At 36.0% G+C, this 13,611-nt stretch overlaps 1 protein-coding gene across 5 annotated transcripts in view; it reads left to right on the top strand.

Annotated features, from left to right (window-relative positions):
• The window catches only part of SLC26A7 (solute carrier family 26 member 7), a 157,825-nt gene that overhangs the window by 96,620 nt on the left and 47,594 nt on the right, over positions 1 to 13,611 (top strand). For 4 of the 5 annotated variants that reach the window (XM_017965441.4, XM_078352719.1, XM_078352717.1 and 1 more), the window contains 4 exons: positions 238 to 390; positions 3,614 to 3,696; positions 5,798 to 5,945; positions 8,315 to 8,428. In XM_017965441.4, coding sequence (XP_017820930.1) covers positions 238 to 390; positions 3,614 to 3,696; positions 5,798 to 5,945; positions 8,315 to 8,428 — 498 coding nt within the window. Of the gene's footprint in view, positions 1 to 237; positions 391 to 3,613; positions 3,697 to 5,797; positions 5,946 to 8,314; positions 8,429 to 13,611 lie in introns of those variants that run through there. The other variant, XM_035277602.3, reaches the window with a different exon arrangement.

Below are 13,611 nucleotides of genomic sequence, written 5' to 3'. Positions count from 1 at the left end.
TCAAAAGGTGCAAACCCTGAGTTTGATGAAAGGAACAAGAGCAATTTTAATTGCAAATCTCTTGATGCAAATAAATATATAGCATTAGCACTGACTATCCTCCTACCTGTATTTTTCCTCTCCCCAGTCATTAAGATGGTTTTTAAAAACGTCATCGAGTTTATTAGAGGCCAGCTTTTTATTTTGGTATATTATAGTGACCCTGAATTTTGTTCACATTTTTTCTCATTACTGTAGATTTATGCATATGTTTTTGAAAACATCAAGTCTGTGAGACTGGAAGCATTGCTTTTATCCTTGCTGAGCATCGTGGTCCTTGTTCTTGTTAAAGAGCTGAATGAACAGTTTAAAAGGAAAATTAAAGTTGTTCTTCCTGTCGATTTAGTTTTGGTAAGTATGAAATCAACATTTAGCTTTTTGCCATACAAAGCTTGCCAGTTCTTACAGAGATCTACACATGCTTACTATATTTTCTACAGTAACCCTCAGCTATTCCTGTGTCTCATAAAAGCAGGGCTAATTTGCATGACTATATATTAATGTAGGAACAGGAAACATTTTGAGTCAATAATTTAAAAAAGAAGGCACACATGTTTTCAATTTATACAACATTTCTCATATGCTTTTAATTTTTTATATAAATAAAAGAACATATAGCTTAAGATCTTAAATAAGGAGGTACTTCTAAGGGTGAGCCTCAAAAGGTCTCTGGCATGATCTTCTGTAAAGTAAAAAAATATGGCATCATATCCTATTTATATGGCACCCTGTAAGATATATATATAGAAATATTAGCAATTGACAAATGTTCAGTTATGACTGAGAGGTTTTTGTTACTTACCTAATCTTGCTTTATTGAAAGGATGCTCATGATTTTCTTTGGCCAAGACTGGTTCTCTAAAATATTCTTTTTGTTGTACCTGGAAAAAACAATACATTATACTTTGCTTCAAAGACTTGTGGCATTAGAAAATATGTTTTGAAATTTCAAGAGCATCTAATGGGAACTCTTAACTACACAAAGCATTAAGTTAAAAATAAAATCTTAATATATAACCATAGTCTACTAATTTATTATCAATTGGCTTTAGAATTTTAATGATCTTTGGGTTATAAATGTATATGACAAATGTCTAAATCATTTCATCTATTAAAATATTCCTTTGAATTTTGAAATTGTGTAGGTTTATGTACAATTGTAAGACTAGCACATTGGAAATTGACTATGGAGGCTACGACTCATTTCTATACAACTAATATGAAAGGCTTCCCTCTATAACTAGGCCATGTATGATTCTATACTCTTGATAATTGTTGAGATCTATGTAACATATGTGATCTATATAATGTATATGTGTGTGTATTTCAAATAAGCCATAACTTATAAGCCAACTGACTCTTTGCCAACTTTCTTGGCAAAGAAAGCCCTGGGAGGATAGACTTCCAGCAGGTGCCCTGCAAGTAGGCAGGAGGCCATTTGGGCAGGAAATTATAGATTCCTGAGTATCCACAGTGTGGTTCAGAAAGACAGGTGCAGGTTTGAGTTGGCACAAACCCCCTACTCCCACAGAGCTCCCTTGTTGTGGGGAAGTCTACAGTTGGAAGAAGCCAGATTAGAGCCCTCTAAAGCAGGGGTCCCCAACCTCCAGATTATGGACTAGTACCAGTCTGTGGTCTGCCAGGAACCTGGCCACACAGCAGAAGATAAGCATTACCACCTGAGCTCTGCCTCCTCTCGGATCAGCGGCAGAATTAGATTCTCATAGGAATGGGAACCCTACTGTGAACGGCGCATGCCAGGGATCTAGGTTGCGTGCTCCTATGATAATCTAGTGCCTGATAATTTGAGGTGGAACAGCTTTATCGTCCCCAAACCATCTCCCATCCCCTCCCCCAACCCTGTTCATGGAAAAAATGTCTTCCACAAAACCGATCCCTGGTGCCAAAAAGGCTGGGGACTGCTGCTCTAAAGTACAGGTCATGCCTGGGATACAGGTTTCTCTTGCCCAGGTCTAAAGGCAGTACTGGCCTTATACACGCATATAGAATTAATATTGAAGAAGGACCGATCATTCAACTGAAAATGAAAGTTTAATTTTGTTAAAGAAATACGGCGAAGAAGTAAAACACTGTCTTAAAGGCTAATTCAGTGAGTTAGGGCACTTAATTTTAATATGAGCTATGCATACCAGACACCCTGTATACTTCCATTTTCAATAAGAACCCAGTATCTAGTAGCCATAGTATATTTTCTTTACAGCTCACAATATTTTCTGACCTAGTATAGATGTTTATTAATGATTATGAGCAATTATAATTTATTAATTGGCTTAGGAATTGTTTTAATATGTCTAATTCTAACCTAATAGCCTGAATCTTTAGCTTCTAGTAGCTTCTTTATAAATATTGTATCACCATATTTATAAAGTTTAACAATATAACCTTTATGGTTTTGTTGTTTTTTATCTTTTTCTTAAGTCCTCAGAGTGTTTTGCTTTTTAAGCCTATTTGATGTTTTAAAAACATCTGCAAGTTCAGCTAAATATCATCACAGAGAACAGAAAAACAGTAATAGGAGAAAAACCTACAAAATGATATTATTGGGCATTAATTATTAGATATTCCTTATTTTGCTAGTGTGAATTTGTTATACTTTTTTCCTGGTCATGTGTATTGTAAATTTGTATTTGAAGTGGATAATTGATATGTTTCTTTTACAAGATGAATTATTCCAAAATGATACCATAATCATGTGAAATTTTTAGTATCTTTTAAAATTATCAGAAAAATGAAAATCAATGGAAAACAGTAAAGTGGCAGGTGAATGGGGCTCTGACATGCATGTTAAAGATGGTTGTGGGTATAGGCAGGGAACATGTAACCTTGTTTAGCATATGTCATAGCAGAAGGATAGGGTATCCGAAACTCCATGGGGGTCAGTTTAAAAGCATTGAGCCCAGCAGGCTGTGAAGCAGCATGTTTTACTACAAGAAATAGTAAAAGCTAAAAATTTAAAAATATTCAAGGAAACTGTAAATCATCATTGATGACTAACATAGATTAGGAATGTGGATGTAATATCTCAAATATCTTGAAAGGCTGCTGTCATGGAGAAAAAACCTGCTGTCTTACGAAGCATCCCTTCCTATCATGAGAGGCAAGTATTTAGGTTGAATTATGCTGTCTATATGCACACACACACACACACACACACTCCTGTATTCTGTATTTTTCCCCTTCAGAATTGGACATAATTGGGTTGACATGGGTAGGACATTAGCAAAGCCACATGAGGATGCAGCAAACCACTACCATGGCATGTAACATACATGTGCACTCTGCACATATACCCCAGAACTTAAAGTATAATAAGTAAATAAATAAGAAAAGCCATATGATTGGGATGCCATCTAATTTGGAGACTGTAGTACTCTCAAAACTGAGTGACTTTTTGACTTTTAATATTTTATTAATTTTTTTAAAGTCTGTGTAACTGCTAGATTATTCTTGATGATTATGGGACATGAGAACAACGTTTACTTTAAAAATTGTTTTAAGGTGTTTGAGAGGTCGGTAATGTATATCTTTTTTTTTTTCAAATGGAACCACACAGATTATTGCTGCATCATTTGCTTGTTATTGTACCAATATGGAAAACACGTATGGATTAGAAGTAGTTGGTCATATTCCACAAGGGTAATGTAGTCTGTTTTTTAAAAATATTATTTGTTTGTTCGTTTTTGTTGGAGAAAGGGACTGGGAGTGGGTGGGTATGGATATTTCACTTCTTAATTCTAATTAATTTCTATTACAAAATGATAGAAATACATATTACATTTTTAGAGTAAGAGTAACTTCCTAGACTTCACCTATTACTAAGGATGTTGATAATTGCTTTATGCAGCATGGCTTCAGGTAGAAGGCTTGGGAAATATTTGCAAATATGTTATTGAATAAGAAGAGGACATTGACTTTGCAAATTAGAGTTATGCTCTGGGATTTAGTCTGCCCTGTCTCTTCCCCACAACACATATTCTTATGACTATTTTCATTTCACTTAAATCATAGTAAAAGTAAACAAGCATCATCTGAAATAGCAAACCCTAGGCCTGGGTAGTATATAATAGTGAGAGAGTGGAAGTGGAGAAGAAGGCATGGTTCCCTAGCTGGCCTATAACCTTTCTCTGGCCAATAAGAAGAAGATTAACAAAAGAGATGTTCACCCTAAATGAGCAAAAGATTGTACCACATATGGGCTGAAAGAAAATGAAAATATATGAGGAAAGGAGGATAGTGTCTTATGGGTTATTTCCTTTGAATGGGCAGCATTACATATTCACTCATAATTATAAACTTGGGGCAAAGTTACAATTGTTGAGTCCTGTAAAATTTTGTCTTCTAATCCCAAATTTTGGTTTTTAATTACATGAAAATGGAGAAAGAGTAGAAAAATTCTCGGGGACTAAAAAGGGAATGTTAAAAATGCCTTCTCCAGCCCATATAGGTATAGCCTAATGCGGATTATATGAATCAAACTGAATTTTCTCAAGGATTTCTGCTTCTCCACATTTGAAAGTCAATTTATTGTTCCTTTTATGCCAATTTGTTGTTATTAATAATTAAACACAGTCTTCATGAAACAAAGTTCTCTTACTTTGAAATGGTTTTGTATAGGATAATAACATTTAATGATACAAATCAATATGTCTTAAGGGTAAACTTAAGTGAGTACCTGTAATTCTCCTTTATTTTGAGTGACCTTTCAAGATCCATACTCGAAAGAAATTATAACAAGAACATGGCTTTGAAGAGAAATGGAGCTGAGATTGCATTCCAGCTCTGACATTCACCTAGTGATGTTAGATAAATTACCTACCTTTTCTCAAAATGTTTTCTCTTCCATACAGTGGGTATAACGATGCTTGGTTTGGAGGTTTGTGGGAGAATTAAATAAAATAGCTAATATGAAAGGGTCAAGCATTCTGCTTACATGCTGCGATTAGATCAACATGAATTCTCTTCCAGTTTTCTTCCACTATTGCCTGAGAAATTTATTTATTTATTTACTTTTTGGGTGAGTCTCCCAAAGAATCATCAGGGATAAATAAACAATGATACTTTGGCTCAAGTGGGTTTCAAAAGACAGTTAGACAAGGGCTGGGTATTATTTAAGAGAAATATTTTAAACAGTTCTTTGAAATGAAAAAACAACTATGGTCCTGTATTTTGAACACAGAGGGTTAGTTGGAGCCTTTATACATATTTTTCTTAATGGATATAAGGCATAGTTAAGTGTACTGTGAAAGGATTGAGTTAAAAACATAATTAAGATAATGAACTCAATGGCAAATTTAGGAATTATCTCAAGAATGGTAGCCCACAGTAAACCAGTGTTTGCATACAGCACTGCAGTATTCAAGGGAAGAAATACAGTCTTCAACACCAGCCAAATAAATATTTGGAAAGGTTCGAATGAAAGAACGCTCCAGATTTGCTTTTGTTTTAACACAGGAAATTTCTGTTGAGTCAGAGTTTCTGTGGTGTAATCTGAATTCCCTGGGCATAAATGCCAGTTAAATGAATGGATCTGTCCCTGTGGTGCTCCTTGTAATTTTGCTTTTCTGCTAAATAATGTTGAAAACAAAGGGCTTCTAAGGGCAAGACTGCTTAGTTTTCTCATGGGTATTTCACTTAGTCTATGTAAACTTCAGAGTCATTACCACAGTTAAATTCATTGCAAGTTGTTACAGAAATTACATGAAGTTTGATGACTTCAATATAGTCTTTCTTTCCACAGAATTCCTTCACCTAGAGCACCCCCGATGAGCATCCTTTCTGCAGTTATCACCGAAGCTTTCGGAGTGGCACTTGTAGGCTATGTGGCCTCACTGGCTCTTGCTCAAGGATCTGCCAAAAAATTCAAATATTCAATTGATGACAACCAGGTGGAGTGTGCCCCCAGCCCCTCTCTATTCCATTTGTATCATTGCACTGTGTATTCCCAGATCCTAAAAATGTTGAACTTATGAAAAAAAAAAAACTTTCCTAACTCTATAGCAAGAATGAGTTGAGCAAAACAAAGAAAAATATCTAAATCATTCATAGGAAGCTAAAAACTTGGCATTGATGGTCCATAATACTTTTTATTTTTGTTAAAATAAATGGCATCATGATGTTCTTTTTGATTTGTTTTTAGGAGAGAATTCAAACATATTTATCATTGCATGCTAATGTTTAATAATCATGGATTTCTAAGTACAAATAAGACTAGTATTACTCTTAGTAAAAAAAAAAAAAGCTGAAGAAGGTGAGGGTCTATTAGAATACCAGGAGATGCAGATTATACTGATCATATATCTGAATTACACTTTTGCCCATGTCCTGTCATGGTCCTACAGAGCTGTACTGGTCTGCAGATAAGTTGCAGTGCAGTGGTTTATGAGTATCAACCTACCTGTATGCATATCTCAACCTCACACTTTATGAGCTTAATCTCTGTGCGCTAATTTCCTCTTCTTTAAAAAAGATTTATTCATTCCACAGATTTATGATGAACTCTAATACATAGCAGGCACTGGTCTAGTTATAAGGGATGCAATGGTGAACAATGCAGACCACATCTTTTTCTTTTACTCGAAACTTCCCAGTGACTTCTGGTCACACTCAGAGTAACAGCCTCTCTCATGGCTTACAAGGCTCTGCATAACCTGCTAATACCCTTTTCCTCCCTGGTCTTACACCCTTGTATACTCTGTGCTAGCTACACCACCTTGCTTCTCCCTGAATCCACTAGTTATGCTTCTGGCTACAGATATTTGCACTTGCTGTTCCCTTTTCTGGGAATTCTGTTCTCTCTGATACCTGCTTAGTTCCTTTATTTATTTATTTTTAATTTTTGTTTTCTAGAGACAAGGCTCACTCTGTTGCCCAGGCTGGAGTGAGTGGCATGATCATAGCTTACTGCGGTCTCAACCTCCTGGGCTCTAGCCATCCTCCCACCTCAACCTCCCCAGTAGCTGGGACTTCAAGCATGCACCGCCATGCCTGGCTACTTTTTTTTTCATTTTTAAAACATGAGGGGTCTTGCTATGTTGCTCATGCTAATCTCAAACTCCTGGCTTCAGGAGATCCCCCTGCCTCAGCCTCCCAAAGTGCTGAAATTGTAGATGTGAGCCGCTGTGCTCAGAGAGCTTCTTTATTCAAATGCTCCTTTCTCGAGGAGGCCATTGTTGGTAATCTAAAATCTTAAACTCCAGATTTACCCATGCCTTCCTCAGCTTTGCTTTCTGTACTTATCTTGTTTACTGCCAGCATTTGCTTTCCATGACCACAGCTCTATAAGGGCAAGGATATTTGTTGTGCTTACCAGCAACAGCAGACGCAAAAATACTATTAAGGGGAATTTGCAATAATCCAAGTGATATTTGATGACTTGGACTAAGTTGTAGTGATGGAAGAAATGGAAGTGTATGGATTCTGGATTGGATATGGGTACCATCTGGGAAAAGAGGGAGCAGAAAAGTCAAGAATAACCCTAAAGCTTTCAGTCTAAGCATTTGGAACTTGAGATAGGGAAGAACATAGGAGAACCAGGTTGGGTGTTAGAAAGCTGTAGCAAAATTTAGTAAGTTGGAGATACCTGTTAGTCATCCAAAGGGAGAGGCTGAGCAACAGATTGGCTATACAGTCTGGCATTCAGAAAAATGGTCCAAGCTGCAGATAAAAAATGAGAGTTGTCAATGTGTATTTGAATAGCTAAGAGGTAGATAGAGAAGAGAAGTGGTCCTCCAATATTTAAAACTGGTTATATGGGAAAGAACCACAGAGAACATTTAAAAGTTATGGCCAGGGAGGTAGGAGGAGATCAGGGACATCCTAGAAGCCAAGTGAAGAACCTTTAGGGAAGAACAAATGAGCAACTATGCCAAATGCCTCTTTCAGGCAAGGTCAGCCAACAATGAATCATTGGTTTAGCATTGTAAAGGTCATTTGTGGAGTGGTGAGAAGAAAAACGTGATTGAGGTGACTTAAAAATGGAGGAGAAATTAATGGCAGAGAGCGTTAAATAAAAATAGAATTTCCCTATAAGGTTGTTATGAGGATTCAATCAGTGAAGTGCTTGAGAACAATTTCTTGCTTATTGTAAGCACTCAATAAATGTTAGCTATTTGTATTGTAATTGTTAAATCCCAACTGGTGGGGAGAACAAACTCCGGATACAAACAAGCCTCATTATGTGACAAATTGTACCTATGGTCTCTAAAAGTCGATTGTGATTAAGATATTATATATTCTCTCATTATGAATCTTGCAGGAATTTTTGGCCCATGGCCTCAGCAATATAGTTTCTTCATTTTTCTTCTGCATACCAAGTGCTGCTGCCATGGGAAGGACTGCCGGCCTGTACAGCACAGGAGCAAAGACACAGGTAACTGAATTGTTCAGCAGGGCAGAGGCTGCTGGGCCTTGGCTCCCATTCTCGGGGAGTGGGAAGAGCTAGCTTCTCTTTAAAGCCCAGAAACTGTTTTCACTTCCTTAATTTTTTCTAAGTTGCTATAAGAAAGTCCTTCTCTCTTGTCTCTTTCTTATAAATGACACTTCCGAAAGCTGAGGATTCAACAAGCAAACTAAAAAATTCTGTACAAATTGCAACATTATAGTCAGCAACCTTTGAGGCCAAAGCTCCCTCTACTGGTGTCTCTTTCTTTCTTTCTAATTGAAGTGGTCAATATAACGTTTTCCCATTTTTTATTAATTTCCTTTAAATAAATAAAATCCATTATGTGAAAAAAATCAATCCTTGATACTGAAATTTCTGTCTATAGAGTTGTGCAAGTATTTAAGTGTGTAATAAGATATTTGCACATATTTTAGGTTAAGCAATTATATTTTTTAGGAACTCAAATCAATTTGACATGTATTGAGAGCCTGTGATATACCAGGCATTCTGATGGGTACTGGTAAGATGATGAGGATGATTACAATCACGGTGATGAAGATGTTGCTATTGATGATGATGGTGGTGGTAATGGAAAAGATATTGAGTTGTGTGTCAGGCATTGCCTGTCATACTTTTGTTATAAATGAACTTGTTTAATCCTATGAAAAATTAAACCTTTGATCATTTAGACAACCTTATGAAGGAAGTGTAATTATTATACTCAGTTTCTACATGAGAAAGTTGAGGAAAAGAAGATTAAAGTAGCTTACCCAGGTTATAGAGGTAGTAAATGGCAGAGCTGGGATTGGAACCAGATAGATTTACTCCAAAACTTGCATCCTTAGTCACTATTTCTTATAAGAAAAACCATGTGTATCAGTATAAAAAATTAACATTAACAGCTAACCATTATTAAAACAATTTATGTTTAAATAGGAATCAAATGAGAACTTCTAAAACACTATATGTGCTAATTCAAACATTCATTGGGAGTCTTCCTTATTAAATACTTTTTTAGGTTGTAGAATAATTGATTTTGAAAAGTATGTGGTTCTTGACTTTGTGGGCAAGTGGTCAACAGATATTAAAATATAGCATAAAACTAATTAATAAAATTCATATCAGTGTATCATAGAGTACATGAAAGGAAGCAGTAACCAATGCTGAATGTATTGTAATTTGACAAAAAATTGCCACAACTCATCAGCTAAGAAGTAAAATCCTCATTCACCCTTGGTTATGTGACACAAATAATCTGATGGATTTTTACACAGCTAAGATTTTCAAGTGTAGGGTCATCTTTTGCAGTGGTATAAACAATATTTTTGCAAACTATACTCTCAAATCTTTGGGATCTAAATTTGAAGGTTTAATATGCAGTGAACTTAAATATCATTCCCTACTCTGATGACTCTTCTACTGTAAAATTCCAGAATCCTATAGCAGTTTTTGTTTTGTTTTGTTTGGATTTCTTTTTTCTTTTTTGAGCCAGAGTCTTGCTCTGTTGGCCAGGCTGGAGTGCAGTGGCACCACTGTATCTTTCTACAGCCTCAAACATGTGGGATGAAGTGATCCTTTCACCTCAATATCCAGAGTAGTTGGGATTACAGGCATGCACTACCACACCTGGATTTTTTTCCCCAATTTTTAGTACAGATAAGGGTCTTGCTTTGTTTTCCAGGCTTATTTTGTACTCTTGGCTTTCAGGGGTCCTCTAACCTTGGCATCCCAGTGTTGGGATTACAGGTGTGAACTATTGGGCCAGCAGGATTCTATGGTGGTTTCTTCCCAGAGTGAATGTATTAGGTTTCTCTCTTCATTAACAGGCTCAATAAACATAGTGAGTGGTTTGGGATCGGGCTCCAGAACCTGGGCTTGTGCCTTAGCTTCAACACTAGCGAAGTGACTTTGCACAACTAACTTGACCTCTCTGGCATAAATTGGCTTGATTGTTAAAGTAGAATTATTACAACAACTGAAGGAGTTAATAATGCTTATTTAGCACAATGCTTGAGCACTAACTGTCCTTTAAATGTTAACAATGATCATTGATTTTATTATTATTAGAAAAATAATTAAATGTTTAGAACCCTTTTTTAACCTTTAATTTTAAAACATCCTGGTATGGTTGAGACACAGTGACACAGTTTTCTAATCCAAGTTGCTCCTTCACTGTGCGGCAGGATCTTGAGCAAGTCAACATATTCACTTATCACGTGGGCAGGGAAGGTTGAAATAGAATCTTTGAAGTGTTTCCACTTTGAATGTCTTCCGTATCTGGGGTTTCCTTAGGCATTTTCCTGCTTTTCTAATTACTATCTTAGTAGTAATAAAACTATCTGATTAATCTTTGTTACCTTTAATATCAAGTGTCTGAAAGAAAATAGTGTGAGAAAGCATATACATATTTTTAAATTTGGGATTTTTTTTTCACTTGAGTTGGGTATACATATGTTTGAATGCAGTTGAGAATAAAGCAGAGCCCCTTCTCTTCTCCATTCTAGAGGCCACAAGTTTGAATGACTAGAACAACAGAACTTTTCTAAGGACATTTTATTTAATTTTTTTTTTCCTGCATGGTATTCTATTCATCAGACTTCAAAAGAAATGAAAGAAATCTGGCAAAACACTAGTCCAGGGAAACAAAGCTCAGTGGCAGAATATTTTCATGCTCCTCTGCTTGTTGAGATGGTTACTAATCTTTTCAAGAGCTTAGTAAATTGCACAGGGAAAGAATCTGATTTAATGTGCATACTCAAATTGAGGATGCTTTCCCATGGTAGTCATTTCAGACCTTTAACATTGCAAGTGTTAAGTTTATGTGGGTAAAACTGATAACTGACATGTTTCTGGAAAGCACGAGGCAAGCCAAGCCTTAAAAGTTTTGTTCTAAATAGGCTATTTGTGAAAGCAATTTTCTATGTGACATGACTTCACAAAACAGGCCCTTAAATGGCTCTGACTCTCTTAGGGACTAGATTTATATCCAGCAAATTGACTAGACAACAAACAATCTTTAATTTTTAGGCTAATGACAACCAATCAATGGATCAGTGATAATCATCTTACATTTGTTAATGAATTTACCAACTGACTTTTAATTGGAAACATTACTGGTATTTCTATAGAAATGTTATTTCTGTGGAAAGTTATATTTTTAAAATGCAAATTTGGTCATGTTATTTTTGCTTAAAGCCCGTATAAGACATTGCATAGGTCTTAGAATTCAGACCTTTCTGCTGTCTACCAGACGCCAAGTGCTTCCTGGCACAGCCTCCTCTTGGCCTGTTCTCCCCCTCATTCTCAGACCTAGTCCTTCTCCAGCCCTTGTGGATTCCAGTGTCTGTTCCCTTTGTGTTTCCCTTCCTCTCTATGTGAATTCCTCCCATCATTCGTGTCTCACTGCCACTTCTGGGTCAGTTGTGTTCCTCTTTGTCAGCATCCTTGGTGCTATTTGACATTAAACGTTCATTAGTGTGATTATGTGATTGATGTCAGCCTTCTATCCTTGACTTATAGCTAGTAGAGAATACCAAAACCTTATCTGGTTTGGTTCACTGTATCCTCAGTGTCTAGCCCAGGACCTGGCACAGGGTAGATGGTAGATAATTACTACAGAAAAAAATGAATGATAAATGAGAGCTTCCAATAACCATAAAAGAAAATTATCGGTTTTGCTGACATTAGAAGAGACTAGTCAAGCTGGATAGGTTTTTGTTTTTATTGCTACTTAATATAGTACATTTACAGAAAATCCCATTTAAAACCTGGCTTAGGATCATATACTTTAGAGAAACTCTCTTGAACAGAAACATAATGTGAGCTACACAGATAATTTAAATTTTCCAGTAGACACATTTTTTAAAGTAGAAGAAGTTGATAATTTTAATTTTATATTTTAATTTACTTAATGGAGTCAAAATATTATTTTAACATTAATGTTATTTCAAAGTTAATAATTTAAAAGTCATTAATGATATGTTAACATCCTTTTTTTCTTGGTACAAGGCTTCGAGATCTGGTGTGTATTTTAGATTTGCAGCATACCTTAGTATGGACTAGCCACATTTCAAGTGCTCAAGAGCCACACGTGGCTGTTTTGACAGTGAATTTATGACAATTCTATATACAAGTGAGTTGATGATAAAGTCTTTCAGTGCTTTAGAAAATGAAACCAAATGTTTGGATTGGAACAACAAGAGTTACTGATCATTTAATAGCAAGTGCCATGGTCACCAGAAACATTTCTATCCTCTACATGAAGAAACCCGTTTTACGGTGAGCCCTTTTAGATGAGACACCCAAAGCATGTGTATCTAAGAAAGGCCTTTAGAAGAATAAAAACACACAGCTTAGACAAATAGCACAAATAAATGTTACATTTCTTCCTTCTATTTCTCCCCACAAAGAACGGTAAGTATGGGAGGGAGCTCAGTGTCCCCTGGTTTTCTTCCCTGCATGCTTCTCTTCACTGCCAACAGAGGAGATCCACTGGTGCTCTGCAGGGAGCTTGAGAGGCATGACCAGGAGGGACGAGAGACTGCGTCTGCTGCACAGGCAGCTCAGCCACAACTGAAAACAATAGCTGGCATGTTTTTCTGCAACACTGAGATTGTCTCTGCATTCTAATTTGCCAAACTGTATTTTCTTATTCTTTCAAAATTTGGTTCATTGCTTTCATCTCCTTTAAAACTTTAATCTATCTTTAGTTACCCAATGTCCTCTTCTTTTTTCTTTCTGCCTTTTCCCATCTCTTTTGCCATTCCACTACTTTCTACAAGACTGTGCATGCAGTGCAGTCAAGAACTACTTATGCATTCTCTGACAACTACTTAGGAAGTAAATTACTGGCATCTCCCTCTACTCCCAACCAAATATATCGGTATGAATAATAAAAATTCATAAAAAAAAGGCGCAATCATCTTTGTCAGTAACATACAGCATATAAAACAATTGTTTGAGAACATAACAAGAATAAAATATTGACTATTTTGTCCTCTTTTATACTGAATGAACTTTTAAATATCAGTAGTTATGATTTTCAAGCAAAAATATATTTGGACATTTAGTTAGTATAACATGGAAAGAAAGAGTTAAAGAGTAAAATCCTAGTGAGTGTTTTCCCAATGGATAATTGTGTGAACACTTTACTAATTACAACAGAAGCCAAC

This window comes from Callithrix jacchus, chromosome 16 (assembly GCF_049354715.1).
Source record: "Callithrix jacchus isolate 240 chromosome 16, calJac240_pri, whole genome shotgun sequence".
NCBI classification, from domain to species: Eukaryota; Metazoa; Chordata; class Mammalia; order Primates; family Cebidae; genus Callithrix; species Callithrix jacchus.
This window is presented reverse-complemented; position numbering and strand designations above follow the sequence as displayed.